Raw genomic sequence first — 21,902 nt, 5'->3', positions numbered from 1 at the left:
GATACTGGCTTGCTCTTTGTACGTGGGCAATACAAAGGGAAGTTTTTCAAGCAGTTTTGTTTTTAGAGCAGAATAAGGCGTGGGTAGTTGTGCCTTGCAGAAAAGCTTAGCCTGGGAAAACCTGATGTAGGAGGGGAGAAAGAAAAGATTGACGGTCACTTACCATGTGGTATCAAAGTGGAATAGTTCCAACAAAAAAACTTGTGGTAGAGCTTTCCAGCTGAATGTGAGCTGAAGGTCATGCACTTGCCTTCGTGTTAACATAATAGTGTCTGCATGTGGAAGACTGGTAAGTACTGTGAAAGAAAGTCTGTAGGCTGCCTCTGGCAGGCATGCTCGTTTGAAAAGGTAACCTGAAAAGGCCTCAGTCTGAGGTGGCTGAACAGACTGTTTTTTGCACAAGAGGCAAGGAAGACCAGGAAGTATCAATGATAACAAATTGAGTGAAGACTCAGGAAATGGTGTATGAAATACAAATCCACATCAAATCCAAATCAAGTCGATAGGGGGTGCTCTGATAAATGTTTGAAGTAAAAGTCATTGTCCAGGCGTTGTCGTAGGGCCATAGACTAGCCCTTGTTTCACATTTAGCTAAGGAAAGGGTATCATTTTGTTCAGCTGACACAAACACACGAATAAAACTTCAGTATTGCAGAAAATGCCATGTAGAATGTGGCTGAAGGTTTCCGGTGTTTTAGTGCCTAAATTGAGCAATCAGTAAAACACATACAAAGAAAATGTTGTTGTTTTCATTGCAGGGCATGTGAGCTAGTAAGAAACTTCTAATGCATTGCTTGGTAAGGGTAGGTTGCAGGGTAAACGTTAAACCTCTGTTTGCTTCAAAATTCTGAAAAATGCCTTTGGAAACTGTTAGGATGTGTTTGTGCTGGTCAATGAAAAGGAATGCTGAAGCCATAAAATACAATGGACTAGATTGAAAAATGGTCTTTTTAAGCAAATAGAAGTCTGTCTATTTCACAGAGCTGCCTTCCATTAGATTTTGCATGTGCCACCATCCAACATAGTGCATGAAGCAAAAAGTGTGCAGAGTGATGTAAAAATGGATGGTGTTCCTGGAGGAAGCTTGAAAAGTTTTGCTGTAGCTGTGGGACGTAGCCATGGAGCTGTTGTGGTGCAGGTGGAAAACTGGATACAGCTAAACAAGGTCACATAAGTCTGTGGGGATGAGCAAAATTAATGTGCTAGTTTTGAAAGAGTGTGCACTTGGGTTGATAGTTTGAAGTTGAGGTCTTTTGGTTAAATCTTTGTTAAAGCTTGTTTCTTCTGCAGTGTGTACACAAAACTCAACACTGTAGAAAATTAAACAGATGAAAATCTCAATCCATTTCTAAACAGTATCTAGGAATCAGAGAGATGATGAAAATGAGGGAATTTACAGTGCAAACATGCGTTACCTCTGCAGGTTTGTATCTACAAGGACCCATTTTTCAACAAAGAGTTAAATTAAAAATCAGTCTGTTGTTTTTGACAGGTGTCAATTTAGTAAATTACCGTGTGCCAGTTTTAGTTACATGGTCCTTATTGCTTTAGGTTTTGACTATCTGCAATACATGATGTTTTTTCTTATCAACCAGATTGTAATTTGTTTTTCATTTAATGGTGTTGCACAAATAATCCTGATGACTTCAGGGAGTTTTCTCACAAAAAGGAGAGCAAAGAAGTAAATAAGGAAGCCTTATTCTGGCTCTGTGTGGTTTATACTGCTTCTGTTTGAGAAATAAAATATAGCAATATACTCTCAGTGGAAAGAATGCTTCTGTGGGAACATAGTGGAAGGAAGAAGAGGTGGTTCTCTTTAATTAACGGTTTGACATACAGGTTGAGAGACCATTCATTTAACACTGAGCTTTCATTACATGGACATTCCATGATTTCATTGTAGTTTTATAACCAGTAGTCAGCATTTCTAATTAATGCTTGATTCAGAAAGATATTTGTGCTTATGAAATATTTATATAGTAACATGATCAGAGTTTGACTAACCATATGCTTGCACATGGAATGCAAATAGGATCATGAAAAGAGATGCTGACTTTGGCATGAAAAATCCCACCCGTTTTCTTATAAGGTTGTTTTTCTTCCTGTTCCATTATAAATCATGAAGAAGTGGCATTCACAGTACACTAGGTGAAAGTGGTGAAAATGTCAGTTGCAGCAAGGAGAATCAAAAGAAATGTGACCATGGTTGGAAAGTTTAGCTTTTACCAATGGATCAAATATACATGTAACATGCATTTACTGTGTGTTATATGCTATATGGCTAATGAGGGTAAGTAGGCATAGCAAAATTTTGTCTTTGTCAAGGTCTTAAAGGAAAAGCAATGACTTGAAAGGTAATATTTGGAAGATGTTTTTTGTGTGGCATACCTTTAGGAAGGACTGGACAAGTTCTGAAGCTTTTTTTTTTTTTTAATTCTTCTTGTATTTCATCCTTTCTCAAGCTGCACATGTCGAAAGTGAGTTGACTTGATGCTCTTCCTTCTCCTATCCTGTGCATAAAATGGTTTTCTTGCTTTATAGCACGTAAAGTGTATAAGTCTGGTAAACTGGAATTTGCAACTTACAGAGACGTGAACCATTTTTCACTGTCCCCCAGTGTATGCTTATTGCTCTGCTAGCTCAATTAGCCCAGCATAGCACTCACGATATCAAAGATATCCACATATCCTGTTGTTTAATACCAAAGATATTAATCTGGGATTTTATGAGGCATTTAAGGAAACTGATTATTTGTTTTCCACCGAAGTTCCAGTGGAAGTTAGAATCCTTTGATCACCTGGCATCTGGCCAGGTGAGCATCTGGCCAGGTGAGCATCTGGCATGAAAACACAGTAGAATCCATATGCTGGTACATCTCTGGGTCTCTGTATCACTGAGTGACTTTCTAGGTCACCATGGAGAGATTGCAATTCATCATGTCATTGTAACTAGAAAACTGTGAAGCTGCCTGGTCTCTGGCAATGCTGACTGTTTAGTACTGGTAGAGTGTGAACTTTTAAATTATGAACTGCCACAAAGATTTATCCTGAACTTCAAAAGGCCTAGCAGGCCACATCAACTGGATTAGAGCATACAGATTTCTGCAGACAGCAGTTTGTAGTGGTGTGTTGTGAGGTGGTTTTTGTTGTCATCTTCATTATAACAGTCCAAGTAAAAGATGCATAGAGGCTGATCTAGCATGGTGTTTTGGTGCAAAGCTGCAGCTTGTGATTTGATTCTCTACAGCACTTCTAACCACTATGCTGCTGCTTCCCCAGCAGCTATGAGCTTTTCCTGGGTTTCTGCAAGGAGGTACCTCTGTTTTCCTCCAGGTGCATTCCACCTTGCCTCTTTCTTCCCTAGACAAACACTGCATTTCCAGTCACAGTGACAGAATGATGATTTTTTTCCCCCCAAATTGATTAGGTGAATATGCCTGTTGTTTGCTTGATAATGCTGTACTGAGCTTGCTATGAAAAAAATAACCAAATGAAGTGGAATGCACCTGAGTTTGAGCTCACATATTAATAACCATTTGACCACACTAATTGTTTGGTTTGCTTTCAGTCTTTGAACATTGATACAAGAATATAACTTGAAAAGTTTAAAGATTTGTCAAGAATCTTGACAGGACATTGAGGCATACTTAGTATGGTGTGATCCAGGAGTGCTAGCAGAAGTAGGCAGCTATATTTCAAAGGTGGACCACAGAGTTTGTTTTTTAAGACCGTTTCTGGCAGTGGCTAGAAAGATTGAGATCTGAAGTCCAAGGTAAGAGTACATTTCACTGAGTCTCCACTACTATATACAGAGCAAAATAGTATTTCTGGGCTGTCACTCTGATGATTTTTCAGGACTGTTCTGTCAGTCTTTCACCATTCATATTAGGACAGCCTTCTCCTCATGTGCTCTTGCCCCTCTGCCACCTTTTAAGCTTGATCTTCAACAGTAGGCACTGTCACACGTCTGACCACATGCTCTACATGTGTAAGAGTGAGATCTGGGTGGCATAGTCTTTCTGTGTTTGTTCCTGGTTTCTGATGAAGGAAACTTGGAATATGGACCTGAGAAGAGCAACAGCAAACGCCAGTTACTGTCCTTCTCTGGATGGTTGTAATGGGGAAGAATCACAGTTGTAGTTTGTTCCTGCTGTGCAGTTAGGCATAGCAGCCTGAGGACACACACCATGACAAAAAAACAGGTGGGGATTGAAGTGGTTTCAGTAGAACTAGGTTCCTATCTGGCTGGGTTGGGGATTTTGAAAATCTCCCTAGACCTTCTGAAAAATCTGGCTTCTTGATGTCCTATATCATTTAGGGAGGAGGTACCAACCATCACCTTTCCTACTAGAAGAATTTATTAAAATCAATGTCTGATTTCTGTGGCTTTGCCTTTGAAAATTTCCATGAAGACCTCACAGTGGCAACTGGGAAATGACAATCACAGAAAGGTTTAACTGGATTTTTTTTCTGCTTCAGAGTTTAGAACAAGGTATTCCCAGAAGAGAGAGAGGGAAGACTCTCTACCCTAACTCAGAGGTTACTTAATCCCCAAGAGGAAGGAAGTTTTCAGTGTACCATACTTGCATATGCTGCCTTGCTTGATTTGAGCTACTGCCAGATGCTGTTTTTAGTCTCCACTCAGTCCTTCTGCCAGGCTTTCACACTCCTCCTCCTCCTGTGGGTTTCTTTTCTGTGGTCTTGTATTTATTTTCCTTCTTTCATTTCTTCTCTCATCAGATATTCTCATTTCCATTATTCTCAAACATACACCTTGTTTCTTCACTTTTATATTATCTTTTCTTTGCTTGTTGCTGCTAGTCCATTGTCTAGCTTAGCTTTCATTTTCCATATTACCTGATGAGAGTGTTTTTGTAGAACCTGATTTAATGTTACCAAACAGACATTTTAGAGGTCAAAAATACCAAAGCATCTGTTTCAGGGATGTGGAACCCCAAATGGTACAGTGGTTTGAATAGAGCACAATATTGCATACCAGATTTTGTGCATGCCTCATGGTCACTATTTGGTTTGGTGGACTAACTGGCTGATTAATGGACAAACGTATAACTACATGCTGAAATAAGCTGAAAATCAGCCTGTTAAAAATGCTATTAATTTCTGAGAACCTTGCTGACATACGTCTGTTTGTAACAGTCTTATAAACTGTTTTTTTTTTTTAGCTGAAGCAAGCAATCCTTTGCAACTCTTAATATCTGTTGTAACAGTAGAGGTTTGTGATACTGTGTTAGGAAATCATGTTTTCTAGACCGCTGCCTTATCAGATTGCAGACTGAGGTTTCATGGTTTCCTTATGCCTGCTCATGACGTCTCCATTGCCACAGGAAAATACAATAAACATCAATGAGAAAATATTTTCAATGAAGATAATATTAAGAAGAGGGTGGGAGGGGAATACCATCCCCAAGAATTAGAAATTTTAAGGATGGAATGTTTTCTTCATTGTATTACAGTTCCCTCTCAGAAAAGAAGTTTTGAGAATGTGAGACTTACTCTTTGTACATCTTCTTATCTCTTTCCACCTACTCATGATCTCTGATCTTTGTTACTCTGCATCTTTTCTGCGTGTTCACAGCAATAAGTTCTTAAAGGAAAGGAGATGTACTGCAAAGCTGATGAAGAGCAGGCGTAGAGTCATGTTCAACTGTCCAGAAGCAGTGAGGAGCAGTCTCCCAACCCTGTTGCCTGAGAAGAGTTGTCAAAGCAGCAGTGGTCATGGCATGGTCTCACCTGATTGTTAGATTTTCAGCTGCGGTGTGTTACACTAGGAAATCTAATTGAATGCAACCTGGGAGTTCCTTGTGGTCCTTTCACCACAAAATGAGCCTTCCAGTTGTGATCTGGCTATGTTGCAAAAGAGAACCACGTTCAAGCATGTTATGGAGGGAAAGGACAGGAAGGGGAGTCTGTCATGATGAACCTTCCCTAGGAGCATTCATGGTAGAACTGAGGAGCTTCAGCTTTCAGATTTAGTGGAGAGAGATTCTGACATTCCAAAAGAACAGCTTTTAGGAGGACAGAAGACGAATTCAGTAAAGATTCATACATTTGTCTTTTTTGGGGTGCATTTTAGCAACATCTGTCAAGCTTCCTTTAAAAATGCCCTGCAAGCTATGGCTTAACTGTGGATATTTTCCATACTTACTTCCCAGCATAACAAGTTGGCATTTTAGTTTCACAAACAAATCAACCAGCATATTAGATTCACCTACCTGTTCAAAGAAATGGAAAGCAACTAGATTGAGTTTCACAGAATCACAGAATGTTAGGGATTGGAAGGGACCTTGAAAGATCATCTAGTCCAATGCCCCTGCTGGAGCAGGAACACCTAGATGAGGTTACACAGGAAGGTGTCCAGGTGGGTTTTGAATGTCTCCAGAGTTTGTTCTCATATACTTTGCCATCATAGCTTTCTGGTTGTCATCTAAGCTTTAAATAGTCTATTCTGTTCAGGTTTTGTGTTGTACTGTATTCTGTATAATTTCATCCCTGAAATTGCACCTACCACTACGATATGCGCTAGCACTCGGTTGTTAGACTGTTCTCACCATGGGATCTGAATGCCTCTTCACTGTAGTCTATTTGGCTTCTTGTGTGCTGCACCCCATGCTGTGGTAGCAAGCTGCCTCAATATTACTATATTGTGGTTCTTTGCACCTACCAGAGAGCATGAATGCTTATCAGGTGTCCTTAATAACATGAATCTGGCACTGCTTTATTTTCAACTCAGCTGTTTAGCTAAAAGAATGTGTTATTTAAAACAAAAAATTCACCTGAAAGTAAATGGCCAAGTGCAATTTTATTTAGCCCTGACAATAGAGGCCATTTGCTGTTGATGATTGCCATCGTGGCACGCTTTAAGTGAGAACAAACATACTAGCCCCCTCCCATACACACAGGCCTTTTTTCCTAACAGATTTATTCATTGAGCATATGTTCAAAGACTACAGCTATTACCACTTCTAAATAGAACCATTTTTTCATTGCTTTTCATAGATACAATGCTACAATGTTATGAAAAACCCATTAATGTTCCAGATTTAATTAACTAAAGTATTCTATTAGAACTCCTTTCTGCTTCTGCAGTTGTTTGACAGTAGGCAGATAAATACTGTATGTTGGAGACTGACCTTCAAATGACAGTCCATAGTTGCTGCTTTGCAAAGTGAGTAGCAAGTTGAATGTCTTCTCTATCTGCATGTTAGAACGGTCTCTTACTTCTGAGCCCAGAAACAGGAGACGAGATGGTTGGGCTGCAAGGCTTGGTCTCAGCTTCCTGGCGCAGGCAACATTCCTGCTGAAATAGGTAAAGTTTGACCTGATTTTGCAGGCTTTCAGGAAGAGAAATGGCACTCCTGAAAGATGCTAAATGCTTTCCATTTTGTATGCCTCCTGTGGGAGACAAAGATAAATCCAGAAAGCGTATTCAGAATAGATAATTTTTCTTTGTCACGTTCATGCAGGGGCTCTCAAAATGGCCCCTTTAAGCACCATGGGTGCCCACTGGCAGGTTCTGAATACCTTTTAGAGGAGAACACTTGTGCAACAGCTCTTAGGTGAAGCTGCCTTTGTTCTTGAGTTTTCTCTACGTGCTACTGAAGTGCTATTCCTATTGGATGCATGTATAGATTCAGTAATGCTATGCCTTTTCAGTTGCTAAGACCATTTCAAGATCTATAGAGATTAAAATATGGACTATAATGTTATAATTATCCCCCAGAAGTAGGACTTTATATTTTCTTGATTAATCTTTTGTGTCTCCGCTCAGCATATCTGAAACAGATCACAGTGCTTCTACCTGGGCCATGCATAAAATGTTGCGCTCTTGTCCATTCTACTTATGATTTTCCCAGCATAATTAATTCTATCTTCAGGAAAAAGGACCAAGATGGTGTGTGGTACATAGTTGTCACTGGGAGTTGAGAGGTACAAGGAAAAAGTCTTCTGGTAGAATCTGGCTCCTGTGGATGAAGACAGAGGTGGTGAGTTTGAAAGGACTGCATTGGTCCTTACAAGCTAAGAATGAGATTTACAAGATTACTCAGTGCAGGTTTAACTTCTTCATATACCTCACTGTGGGAAGAGATTTGGTATGAGGTGTTTGGCATCTCCTGTTAATGCAGATTAAGTGTTCTGGATAGCGTAGCAGGAATATAGCTGTGTGGATGATGTCCTGCTTCCCGTTGACTCATATTGTCAGCCATACTTCACTACAGACGGCAATTGACTGCCTGTATTTCAAAATATATTATATACACAGCAGTGTTTCAACATGGAGACAAAACAGTAGGGCAACTAGGAATCTATAATGATATGTTTGGTGCCTTTGTGGTGACCTGAGTTATAAATGTTATGAAATCAGGAGCTTCTGAAAAGGAAAAAATGTTTTAACCAAGGCCTTGAGAAAACAATGTTTTTGAATAGCCACAATTTGTGTTGCATAGATGAGGTGGTAAAATAACTTGCTGTCTTTTCATGCTCAGAATAGGACATACTGTGAGACCCTTTATACCTGTAGCAATGGGAGCTTTTAAGTGTGTCTCCTTGGTGGCTCTGCCTACCACAAATGCAGCATATCTGCCACCTGCTTCCATGATCCATGAGATCATAGTCAAGTCCTCTCCAGAATGGTCTTTGTTTCAGGTATCAAAGAGCATTTCCGCACTGTTTGCTGGAGTACAGAACAAAAATCTCTAGGTTAGATGATACCAAGCTGGCCCTGAAACTAGAAGTAGAAACACTACATTGATAGAGGATCCAAAATTATGTCTCCCCAGAACTTTGCTTGCTGCCTTGCAGACCTACTGATTAATGTCAGTTCTTGCTAAGGTAACTCAGCATGAGGCTGTGTGGTGCAAGGTACGGTCACCAACAGATCAAGCAGAGCCTTGAGATGCATGCATCCATGAGAGGTTTGTTTCTTTGGATTGTTTTGCATAGTTAAGCTTATGACTGCAGGCAAGCGGTGCAAAATCCTCCCAGAATAATTGCAATGCTCATCATGAGCATGGGCTTTTTTCTTCTCACCTTCTCCGACATAAATCCCTAACAACTTGTGCATGTCTGCTTATCTGTCTAGACAAAACATTGCTCTGTGCATGTTCCCTCACTGGGAAGAGGATGAGAAAGCAAGCTGTTGTATTTTTTTAGTTCACTACTTAAGGCTGTTTATCTGTGTTGATGAGCACAGTATAGGAACCTGTATAGACTAGACACAAGTAAATAAAATGGATGGTTACCTTCCTCTGTATGCACTGTTCACCTTTTGTACTGCTGTGTGGTCAGCTAGCGAGAAGGAGAGATGTTATACTTATCACATTTTAATAATCTGAGCATGCCCCTAAATGAAGGGACTGCAGTTACAGAGGTGGAAGAGCACTGAACTGGAAGCAGTGATATTTAATTGTGCAGGCTTTGCATGTGGGCCCATAATGGAGTAGCATTGGGTGGAAACAGCACTCTAATACAGAGATAAAATTGAGTGTGGACATACTGTTTCTAGATGTCCACACTCTTTTTTTTTTTATACAAGTGCTTATTCTAGACCCAAAGTTATAGCATCTGAATGATACCATTGCTTTCTGAGAAAACCAAGCAGTGCAAGCATAACCTTTTTAAAAGTGTGAAATAAAGTGAAATTATCATACTGGGGATAGTGCCCTTGAGGCATGTATCAGATTTGTGGCTGAAGGTGATTGTTGAGACTGGTCTTGATATGATTTACTTTACTCAGGAAAGAGAATACCTTTTGAAATAAATGTTGAATGTGATAGTGGCTTTCCTAAATGTTTTTGCTGAAGGCTCCAGGGCATAAGATATTAGTCACTTAGTAAAGCAGGCTATACCCACATGAATGACATAAAGATGTTCACATTTGAGCCTGGCAGGAAGGCAGCATATCACCCATCTGCTTCAAGGTCCAAGCCCTCTTATTCATCAGAGCAGAAAGCAGACTTAATACCTACAAGACACCAGTCTAGTTAGTCATTGAAAAGAAATTAGAAACACACAATGGCATTAGCATTAGAACTGTAGAAGTTATTGAGTTATGAGAATATGCTTTTTTCAAGCAATACAAGTGTACTAACACCAATTCAGATGATAGTCTGACTACTAGATACTTTAAAAAGTGTATGAAACCAGAATGTGCTTATTTCTTTTAATTGTCAGATTCAGTCTTGTGTCACAGAAGCTGTTTGACCGGTTTTAAATTACTGCTGCTATTTTTTGATTATGCATTCAGGCACTTTTAAGTATATCCTGCAGTTAAAGGCCAAAGGCACAAAAATTATAATTTGGGTTTTGGAGGGAAGAGTTGTTTGTCCTGTTTCAGAAAAACAATTCCACCTTGTACATCTCAATTGGCATCATTGTGCTGTTGAGAGTTCTCCCTGGCTATGTTGTCTGTGCAAGGCCGATTCATGAGCAGTCAAAGCCAGAGCTCTGTAACTGTGGAATTATGGAGCTGCATTGTGGGTTTCCATTTTCAGTGTTAAAGGGAGTTTGCAGGCTGGGAATAGTTTGGGACAACCAGCTCCACTGAAAGTAAACTTGCAGTGTGTTTACAAAAGATCAAGGCACCTCCAAAATTATCACAAGGAACTTGAAAACTTTCACTTAATAAAACAACATAACAAAGAAATGTATCCTTTATTAAAGAAAGAAAAAAGCGTCTAATTGTTAAGCGGTAATCAGACAGACCTTCTGTAAGGGGTTTAATAGGAAAGGAGGAGTGAGCCTAGCACAAAAAAAACCCTGAACAAACAACTTTGAATAGAGCCCTGATTGAAAGATGGCAAATGCTAATTATATGTGGGTATGATAGAAGTTTATATTCACTGTGTCTGCCCACTGAGGGTCTGCATTCACTTTTTAAGAGCTGTAATTTGACACCATATTTAATATTTTAATTGTTTTGAAGCAAACATTGCTCCAGGGGTCCTAGCTGCCATGAGAAATGACATATCCTTTAACTTGATGTATTTCTCAGGAGAGAAGTAAAAAGGACAGTGCTTGAAGACACATCTTCTGTTTATGACTTGTAAGCATTAGTAGAATCATTAAAAATAAACCTCTTGTTTATTTGATTTAATAGTGGGAGTATAATTTATATGTGGACAGGGTCACAACTAATCATGCATTGGAAATTAAGAGCAACTCCTCCATTATTAGTAGAGACATAGCATTTTATAGTGAGTATTGGAGAATCAGACCCCAGCAGCTGGTACAGTAGCTATCAGGTGCTTCCTACGTGGTTGCTTTATCTGACAGTCCCTTACTGCTTCTGGTGGCTCCTAGCAGCTCATCTTTGCTGAAGTGGGAGGCCTGGCTGGCTGGAGCAGAGGGCCTGATGATTTTGTTTGCTTCTTGCTCCCATGTAAATGAGGCTTACATCTGACCTGGAGTGCTGTCAGCCGGCTGTATTGTGAGCTGCTTTGCCTTTGCAACTCTGTTTCATATGAATTATGGACTGGAGATTTGGTAAGATGATGAAATAAGTTACTTTCTCTCTTACTAGGTGGGCTAGGTGTACTAAGCAACCAATAGCACTGTGTAGGACTCCAGGTCTGGGAGGAGTGCTATCTTGAGCATCTGGTTTCTTCCAGGAAGGAAAAGTTTGACAGCAACTCAAATGAAGTCTCTGTTTGACTCTTCAGTGAAACAAAGTCTCTGGTGGCAGACTGCATCCTTGCTTCTTCAAAGATGAATTCATAGGCCAGAGACCTGTCTTGTACTTTGATTGTTTGGGAAAAACAAGCAAACAAAACCAAACCAAACAAAAAAAACAAAACAAAAAAAAAAACCCCAACCAACCAAACAAAAAAACCAAACCAAACAAACAAAAAACAAAAACAAAACAACAAAACACCACAAAAAAAAAACCTGTATGGAGACAGGAAACTTTTAGAAGGTTATGAGTTTTGCTTTTTTCTTTTCCGTATTTCTTTTCCCCTGCAGTCATCACATTTTTTCATGAACTATGTACTGAGCAACATGCTGATGAGCCATACTAGGAGATGGGGAAAGGAATTTAGTATAGAAAGGTGTGTTAATATGATGTCATTAATATCTTCTCAGACTGAGTATATTCTTTGCACTTCAGACCTGTACAGCACAAGTGTGTTTTCAAGCAAACAGACGTGCGCTAGAAGAATTACTGAGAAGCAAGGGTGAACATTGCCTAAAACCAGACTCATTCTCACAGAGAAAAGCAGGCTTACTTTTTGAATTGCTAGTTCTGTTTAATAAAACAATATTCTTATTTAGTTCCTAAGAAGCCCCTAGTTTTTCTGCTGAATACTAACAGTAGAGGTAGTTAAGAATTAGTCTGAAAATTAATCACAGTTGTCCTGGTTTAGTTTGGAACTTAGTTTAAGCAGCAGTTTTCAGATAATTGATTTAATAAACTAGGAAGCTTCTGGGCATTTTCTTTTTTTCATGAGCTATAAACTGTACGGTCCAGAAATCTAATTACAGAAAAAAAATACTACCTTGATAATTAAATGTATGTTTCTGTATGTATGACCCAACCTAAGAGCAATGTGGACCCTTTGTAACCATGATGAACGTGTATGATACCACTGATAATAGCAGAGTCCCTTTTTACATAAAGATTTAGTAGGCAGTAGGAGATGTTGGCTCCTGTTATGCTTGAGTTTTATGGAAGCTGCAAGAAAATGGCTAAGATTTTTCTCTTCATCTTCTTGAATGATGAAAGTTGGGGTTGATGGACATTTCTACTGCAGCAGCTCAGTTGAAGATGCCCGTAGGAACTGGGATCTGTCCAGAGGGTGTTGATAGTAATCATTGTGGCACTTAGCTGTGGCAGCCAGTCATTTACTGCACAGAGCCTGTTGGACTGCTGAAAACATCACAGTAGCTTGAAAGCTCTTCTAAATCGCAGAAACAAAGGAAAACCTCAAGGCCTGATCTGAAACCTGAGATTTGCAAAACATCTGAGCAAGCACGTAACATCAGTGACTGATTTGGAATCAGATGAGGTTCACAACTTATTTGCTGGCTGATCTCCTCTTGCAGAAGAGGGGGATGCAGTTTGTCTTGCCATCTGAAATTCTTATTTTCCATCCCTCTCCAGCAGCTTTTAGGCTTGCTTTTATATGTGACCCTGCAGTATCATAATGGTCCTGGGTGAACATGAGCATGTTTTCTGACTTCACCTCTTTCTCTTGCCTCCTACTTGTCCCAGATGAAGTGGCAGGTGGACTGAGTGGGAGCAGTGTGAAAGTAAATGCAGAGAAAATGTGACTCAGCAGTTCAGAGGGAGCTGCTGAGTGGAAAGGCAACTATTCTCTTAACACGCCTTGGCATCAGGTTCCTGTTCCCTCAGAGATGAGAATAGGCCGCTTATGGATGGGGCTGTGCAGCCTGCCAGCAGGGAGAAGGGGAACTTGAAGTGGAGAGGGAAGTTTGGTCTCCCAAGTTTGTTAACAATGTTGCCAGTGAAAAGGGAGAAGCCTCGGTTCACTGCCTGGCTTGCTGACAGATTTTTTTGCGTTACTTTCCTCCTTTCTTTATCTCTTGATGCATCTTTCCATTCTGGTAATCAGAGTTTGGCTTAAGCAGCAGGCACACTCTACCAGCTGAGCTTGAGAAGTACAAGTCTCTGATGTTTTTCCTGGCTAGTAGATAACACCCATTTCCCTCTCTGCATTTTTGTTTCATGAACTCCGCAGAGAATGTTTGCCTTTTTCTAAATGAGTACGCTGGCTTTGAGCATGCTAGCTGCAACTCATGGACAAGCAAGTGCAAAGGAAAATTGATAATATTTGTGGGTTGTCCTCTGACACACAAGGATAAATTAACCTTTCACTCAGAGTTAGGGAGGGGCCATTGCAGTGTCTTTCTAAACAGTTTTGTAGTGATGCAAAAAGTTGTGGTATTTTAGTATCAGTTTCTGTGTTTTTCTTTCAGAAGGAAGGACTGATGCAGATTTTTCTCTATAGACAGAACAACAGCAGACAGACACACTTTATATCAGTGGTTGTACTTACTAAAGGGTCAGTTTTAAAGGTCTAATGTGCCTTGTTGTCACCAAATTTTCCAGACTTGTATTCTGGAGTTTGATCTTTCAGATGAACTTTTTTAAAAAACAAACAAAACGTCCCGCTCCCCCCCCTCCAAAAAAAAAAAAAAAACAAACCACACACACACAAAACCAAAACCCAACCATGGGTGGTGTTCTCTTGAATCTTCAGAGGGCCTGAAACAGTGTCATTTGAGAGCTCTTGAGCAACTGCATTCCTCTTGATGAGTGTGTTAAACCAGGAATGAGAGTGAATTAAATACCAATATTCTTGGCTACTTCCAGTGTCATCATTTTAGCAAAAACATCTAGCTTTACCAAATAGAATCCTTGAGTGTTACAAATTAGAGTTATTCTCCACACAGCTATGAATACCTGTAGCATGATCCAGCTGATTCGTAGGGTTCAGGGTAGATATGCTTACTGCAAACTGAAAACATTAGAAATCATAAGCTGAATTTCACCTCAGAATAAGGAACTTAGGGGACTGACAAGCAGGTTGCTGTTGTGTAGGCTGAGTTTTCCATTCCTCTGTAGTGTGTCAGAGATGGTAGTTACAGTTACTTGGACCTTTTGATTGGATTAATGGTATGTCAAGTTTATTTTTTCTTTAATTTCTGTTACACAGAGAGGAGAATGAAGTCTGCAGTTACAGTTTGCAGTCCTACAAAGGACTTCTGGATCAATTGAACTGGCTTCTAGTTACATACCAAAGTGATTTTGGAATTGCTTTGATGCCTTGCAGTGTTTAGTGGTAAACTTTGTGGGATACATGGATCTGTGTGGGTTCGTGCTAGTGTTTGAATTAAGCTGCCTGATACCTTCTGAAGTAGCTCTCTGTGGTTTTGCATTACAAATGCAAGATCTACCAACCACAAGTTCTTGGCAGCTAAAACTTGGTCATTTTCCAGAGTGGAATTGGAAGTATTGAGGTGATTATGTTGTAAATCCCTTCTATCTCCAGTCAGGCAGTAGTAGGTAGCTGTCGGGTGCATTTAGGAATGTTTTTCTTTGCAGCTCCTAATCTGGATACTTGTAGCAACTAGGCGCTCTCCTCCTACTGTTTTATTGAGCCATTTGGAAAAGGTAAATTTATCAAACTCTTGTAAACAGAGCACCTCAGGGACCAAGTAGAAATAATCAGTTTCATACCATGACTGGGAAGGTAAAAAAAAATTAGTAAAGAAGGAGCCAGAGAAAAAGAGATGCATTCTTAGGATAACAGCAAGTGTTGGAAATACCATTCCCAGCTTTCAATGGAGCTCATTATATCTCGAGTGTTATGTTTTAGTATAAGTTGTTAGATGAGTTAGGAATGCAGAGAGTGTCAAGAAAACCCAGACTTTCCTAGGTGGTGAATTGTATCTGTCTATAAACAGTATGATGCAGCTTCTGTTATTACATTTAGCTTCTTAATATCTGAGATTGGCTGGTTATAAAAAAGTTCAGTAGAAGTTTCTGAGTTGTAGTGACCCACCAGTTGGTTTCCTGTAGAAAGAAGAATGTAAGTTCACAAGTTATTTGCCATGCGAGTATGAAAGGTCCCCTTCCTCCTACCCAGTTCCTCCATACCACTGCAGTGCAGGAGGAAGATGAACTTTTGGTCCAAAAGCTCGTTCTGTTTCCATCCTTCTCACACTGCAGTGGTAAACAAAACAGAGAATGTTTTCTCAGCTGATACCTCTCTCCTTAAGATCCATTCTTTGATTAGATGAGCTGTCTTTTATCCTCTAGCACAAGTTACCTCTCATTCATGTGCACTCTGGGGCAGCTCATTCAGCTTTGATGTGTCTTGCCAGCATCTGAACTTACCTGCAATCAGTGTGTCTTGTGACCTGCAGATTTAACAAGGTCTTGATGAGATTTGTGAAGTACAATGCCAGGGCTGTCCCCTGCATGTGCAATTTGTGAAAATAATGTGAAAATAAGCAGTTGATTTGCAGACTCATATCAATAGTATATATTCATCTACTGTTTTCTAATGAATTGCAGGTCTCCCTAGCAGGTAGACAGAAATTGGAGGCAGTGATTTTAGTAGCCAATTGCATTTTTATATGTGAAGGTGCAGAGGCTATATGTGAATTTTGGACTCTGGTGCAAAGTGGTGATAGTCTTGTTGGATGTGAAGTCTTGCTGTCATGTTCACATTTTGCATTGCTTCCCCACTGCGGTCCCTTTCTATAGAATAAATTCTTGTCATGTGCAGCCATAATGGAGATACAGGCAGCTTCAGGGGGATATAGATCTCCACACATGTAAAACCAATATGGGACAATGCAGCTGAACTGCTGTGGCTTGTTGACTGCTGGCAGCCCGGGAGTTGGCAGAACAGGAAAGGCCCACTTTTCCCTCCTATCTTGTACATCTGGCAGCTAGTTCCACAGAGGTTGGGGATTTTACCATGAATGAAGAATAAGTCACTGTTAACAAAATTTCTGTTTCCCAGTGAAAAGGTAGTACCACCCAGTCCTCCAGAAGCATAATTCCCACAAATGAAGTGCGGTAGATGCAAGTAAAAGTCTGGTAACTGCACGATCACTATATTTTCATTGTTAGGATACATTTTATTTCTATTATAAAAATCCTTTTGGTACAGAGCAAGTTTTTTTCCATCCCAAAAATACATTGTTAAATGAAGTCTGCCAATGGAGCTGTGTCAATTCCTTGAGCATTACCACCTGTGCACAAGAGAGGACACAAGTTCCTTTTAAAGTGCTAACTTCATTAGGAAATACAGCCAGGATACATGGTTCTGGGAGGTTAGTTTTTGGTTTTGTGTTTTGTTTTGGTATTTTTTAAAATTTTTATTTGTTTGTTTGTTTGTTTGTTTGTTTTTCTCTGAAGGCTTTAGGTATGAATCAGATGAGTTACAGAGCTGCTGATGCTTTGCCCACAGCAGCATTTGACTGGATCATGGCAAGTTACTGCAGGGCACTGTTGACTTACCATTACTACAGTGCCTTTTAGTGTTTCAGTTAAGTCTAGTACCCTATGCACATGTTTTTCTGAGAGTGTATATAGGTGTTCTTGTTTCATTCTTCTGCCCTTTATGTACCTGCATATGAAGTTAGAAAAAGAAAGAGCTGGAGGCACAGGGATTTCAAAATGGGCATTGTCTGAGTACAGAAGCCAGCTGGTACCTTGTGAGTGGACAAAGATTTTTCCCTGTATAGATTATTCCACAGCAAAGTGTTGTGCCATTTATTTTTGGCAGCTTGTACTGGTGACTGTGTCTAAGGAGAGAATACAGGATGAATGGATCAGTGTTTTGATCCAGAAACTTCCTTTCCTTGAACAGCAAGGGTGAGGTGAGGTTTATGGTACCGTTTTGAAATTTCAAGTTGCTTTAACAAGCCATATGTCTGCCACAGATGTCAGAGACTTTTCAGTTCTTCTGCCAAGGGTTTTTTTCTAGCAAGCATAGCCTGATATCAAAGCAAAAGTATTTGTGGAACTTGAATCCCAATCTCCATGATGCAGGGATTGAGGAAGATATCACATTGGTGGTTAGCTTTAACTGTCAGTCAAATCACTGGCAGAGGAGAGGCTTAATTCACTCCTACTGGATGTAGTCATCCTTATCAGCTGTCTTAGGACCTTTGCACTGACTTTGACACAGGAAAACTTTACTGGTACCTCACTCATTTATTACCTAATCTGTGCACTGAAATAAACCAGGGCCTGTTAGAGCAAATAATACAGGAATATAGCATTGCAAGATAAAGTGTGAATTGTAATTTAAGTATTGTTTAAAGCTGATGTAGTTAAATCCATACAGAACCCTAGTCGGATGTCATTGTATCTGTTAAATCTTTTTTTATTTGGAGTAGCAAATTTTTGAGTGAACTTAAATTAGTCCTTTGTATACCCAAGACATTAATCTTAATCTATACATTCGTATGTATGAATTCAGACAGATCTCCATTATTTTAGTTCTTGACCTGGTGCCCTCATAGTCTTACTGTATTAGTGAAAATAATTGTTGATAACAGCTGAACTGCATCAATTCAATGCAGCTGGAATCCTGGGCTCCTAGGTCCATAGACCAGATCTCTATGCAGTGAAAATAATTGAAAATAGAAGTAGCCTATTGTCCTTCATATAGAGCAGTCATAAGAAATAGAATGTGACTCTTACAGCTATACAGCTGTTGCTAGACAACACTGGAATACTGGGAATTAGGCTTCTGGGCTGTGGAGAGGCATAGATCCCCATGGTTACAGATGCAGAGTGGTCTCCTAACTTTTGTTGTTTCTGTTTTGAAGGCATGTGGTTAAGTAGCCTTCACATCATTATGTTAGAGTCAGGGTTCTGTTTCCAACGTAGACAGAAGTGACCTTGTAAAATCTCAGGCTGTTACAGATATAAAACAAAGAAATTCTGTTTACCTGCTGCATAAGGCAGGTGAATGAGCTTTTGGTCAGTTAAAAAAAAAAAAAGCTTTCTGAAATATGAAATATTATGATTTATACAAAATAGTTGGAAACTTATCTGAATCTGCATTCACTGGCTATATGTTTTGGTTGTCTTTCCAAAGGTGTTTTAATTCTGCTCTGTGTATTTTATCGTGAGCTTTGAGGAGGAGGAGTATTCAAGAAAAGTCACTACAGTTTGGAAAAACAGCAAATAGGTTCATTGACCATTCTTGGGGACAGAGGTGCATTATTTAATGCCAGTAAAGGAAAAGTAGGACTTAAAACATGTTTAGTGAAAACAGAAGGTTAGAGACTTTAGGAGCAAACCATAATAAACAATATATAAATAGATATTTTTGAATATCTGTATCTCAGCCACAGGTGCATGTCTTTTTGCACAGATGGTGAAAATAATTTCTGGTATCAAGATTCTGTCCCTGCTAAATTTCAAATTCCTATTCCAAAACACAGACCATAAACATCCTGCAAAAACGGCAGAAGAAAACCAGGCAAACAGTAACGAGGGTTTTCCCCTCAGTTCTTGTCCAAATCCAGTGATACATGAAGCTGCTTGGAAATTTTTAACTTCAACTGTTAAATTTTAGCACATTATAGAAAATGAAAACAAAGGTCAGCATTGAAGTATTTAGGTAGCCTCAACTGTGGCTGCTGAATGTGGTCACTGTGTGGTCCTCCTGGAGAACTTTGGGTCCAACTTTATGTAGCACGGTGTCAGAAGTCAGATGTTAAGTGTGTGTTCAGTATTCCAAGAACTGCATCTGGACTCTCTGTGTTTCCTGGGGGGCTGCCATGGGCTGCAGATTGACCATCTGGATCCTGAAGGGTAGAGAGGTAGGGTTGCTGTGATCTTTGGAGCTGTATTCCAGAAACTGTCTGCTTTTCTTTGAAATGTGTTATTTTCAAGTGGTTGTCTTCTAGCATTAAAGACATACAGAAGAAAGTGAAGGAAGTTTTACCACCATGAGAAATACAGGATGGGATAGTTGACAGTTCCATATTTTTCCATGTTTTATTGACCTGTATTTAATATGAAATTTTGTCTGTGTTTATGCAAATTACTGTGCAAATAGTCAGTTAGTTTCACCATATACCTGTGGTATGACATGCATGGGTATATGTCTGTCTAGATGCATGTTCTCTATGCTCCCTGGGACAATACCTGTGTAAAGACAATGAAAATAGCTAAATATAACCAGCTGGCCTCAGAAGGGTATGCTGAGTATACTACCTGTCACAAACTGATTAGAGATATTTTGAAAATGAGAACCAGTAGCCTGAGCTCCTGGGCAAGTAGCTGGTAGTACCTTCCAGGCGCTCCTTGTGTTATCTCTGGGTCTCTCCAGTCATTACACAGTTATGACCCTATTTCTGTTGGGCAACTGAGGGAATGGAGAACCTTGCAGAGAAAGCCATTAGCATCTCCTAAACACCTTGTTTTGTGCAGGAATGGATGTCCTAAGGTTTGTTTCAGTGAGGAGAAGAAGAATAATCAGAGTGGTTTTTTTTCATGAATCCTTGCTGTACTAATGGCCAGAGTCTTAGCTTACACATAGATCCTAGTTTCATTTGCCTAATCAGAGCTGTGGCTAGTTTGTGGATGCTAATCTGACCTAAATATACTATTGTGAGATATTTAGAGAAATGTCTGATGAGAGGAACATTTTGTAGACACTTGATCCTCAACATACCACAGAAGGGCAGATGATGTGGCTGTTCCCTGGGGCAAAGGTGGCTGGCTTAGGTAGGCTTAAGGCTACAGTGTTGTATGTAGGACAGCCTTGGGGCTTTCATCATGTAGAAAGATGTGAATCAGTAGTACTTACATCAAATGGGTCTGATCTTTCACTCCTTTTAGCTTGTAAATTAATTTGTATCTCCACAGAATGTGTTCAAAATACTGTTACTGAGGGACTAGCCACTCCAGTGCATATTTCCACCGAATGGAATAGCATTACAACATTATTAAATAGCACTCGACTATGAATTCTTCCAAGAAGTAGGTTACTAGGATAAAGTATATTTTATTAATGCCTTAGGACACTCAGCCAAAATCCAGAGCCCTTGAGCACTATTCAGACGCATAACATGAAACAGTCTCTACCTCAGAAATTTGTGATAAAATTAGACAAAGCAGACAACTATGGGGAAATAGAGAAGTTGCAGCAGGGAGGGACAAAATGGGTTCTCTGCTACCATTTATCTGGGAAGTGTGGAACTAGGAAATAGCACAGATCATTCCTTTTAAAAGGTAAAAATGAAAAGGTGCAGTGATGTAAATGAGAATTTATTAACAACACAGCCCAGAATCTGCACCTCCGGAAAGAAAGGGAAAATAATTTATCCGCCCACACTCACTTTTTCTGACGAAGGCAGGTGAATGCAGCTGCACTAATAGTGTGACGCTCACAATCCTGAGCTGCACTTACTGATGCAGAACTGAGAAGTAACCATTGTCTCTAGGAAAACAATAACCTTTGCAGACTCTGCAGTGGCTACAGGGTTACCTACTATTCAGTCACTGCACATGTCATTTTCATGTGAAGGTCTTCCCAAACCAGCTGTTATGGAGTCAGTGGATGAAGCTGAAGGACAACGGGGACAGCTGAACAGGAAGGAGCAGTCCCTGAAAACCTCCCAGAAAACAGCACTGCTTGGTTGGGCTGCCCAGTGGAATGGATTAATGCCTGGAGACAGCATGTATCTGTTTGTCTTCTCACAGATCCTGGTAAGGCAGCTTGTCATTGCTTTGAAATGCTGGGACCCTTCTTGGGAGGTTTCCTTCTCGTTGGTAGTAAATGCAGCAATGCACATAGCTACAGTCCTCTCATTTCTTCTGCCACCTCTCACAACCCTGCCTTTTGACACCCCAAACTCCCATCCCATTCCCTGCCCTTCTGCAAATGCCTCCTTTGCCAAATGACCCATCTCCCAACAAATCCGTCTTCTGTAGCTGATATGTATGGGGGTAAATAACCATCTTGTTAAAAGTAGATTGGGAAGTGTGTCCTTTAAAGTTGTAGTTTGCATTTTATGGTCAGGGGTGAGGGTATACCTCTCTGTGGGGTGTTAAATACAGCATCTTTGCTTTTGTAGTTTTATGTTAACTGTGATGTGTGCAGCAACCTTAAGTGGTTCAAATGAAATGTCTCAACATGTGTATGTTTGTGTGTATCTTTTTATAGGGATACATATGTGAATATGGCTATTTGTGAGAGCTTTGCATAATATGAGATAAACCTTAATGGTCTTTGTATGTTATTAAAAGTTTGTTGAATTACCAGTTTTGATCTAAAAGTAATAATGCTGGAAGGTTAGAAGTCAGAGGAATCCGTTGCTCTTTCAATGTACAGGCTGCCATGGCCAGTACTTTTGCTAGAGTAGAGGCAAGTAAGCTTGCTTAAT

At 39.9% G+C, this 21,902-nt stretch overlaps 1 protein-coding gene across 12 annotated transcripts in view; it reads left to right on the top strand.

The window, feature by feature from the left end:
- Positions 1-21,902, top strand: part of PTPN5 (protein tyrosine phosphatase non-receptor type 5) — an 86,402-nt gene that overhangs the window by 24,644 nt on the left and 39,856 nt on the right. For 11 of the 12 annotated variants that reach the window (XM_071808969.1, XM_065839870.2, XM_065839863.2 and 8 more), the window contains one exon: positions 21,044-21,225. In XM_071808969.1, coding sequence (XP_071665070.1) covers positions 21,064-21,225 — 162 coding nt within the window. In that variant the 5' untranslated portion in view covers positions 21,044-21,063. Of the gene's footprint in view, positions 1-19,133; positions 19,332-21,043; positions 21,226-21,902 lie in introns of those variants that run through there. The other variant, XM_071808971.1, reaches the window with a different exon arrangement.

Source organism: Patagioenas fasciata, chromosome 5, assembly GCF_037038585.1.
Source record: "Patagioenas fasciata isolate bPatFas1 chromosome 5, bPatFas1.hap1, whole genome shotgun sequence".
NCBI classification, from domain to species: Eukaryota; Metazoa; Chordata; class Aves; order Columbiformes; family Columbidae; genus Patagioenas; species Patagioenas fasciata.
Note: the sequence above shows the minus strand (reverse complement) of the source record. Positions and strands in the feature narration are given on the sequence as shown.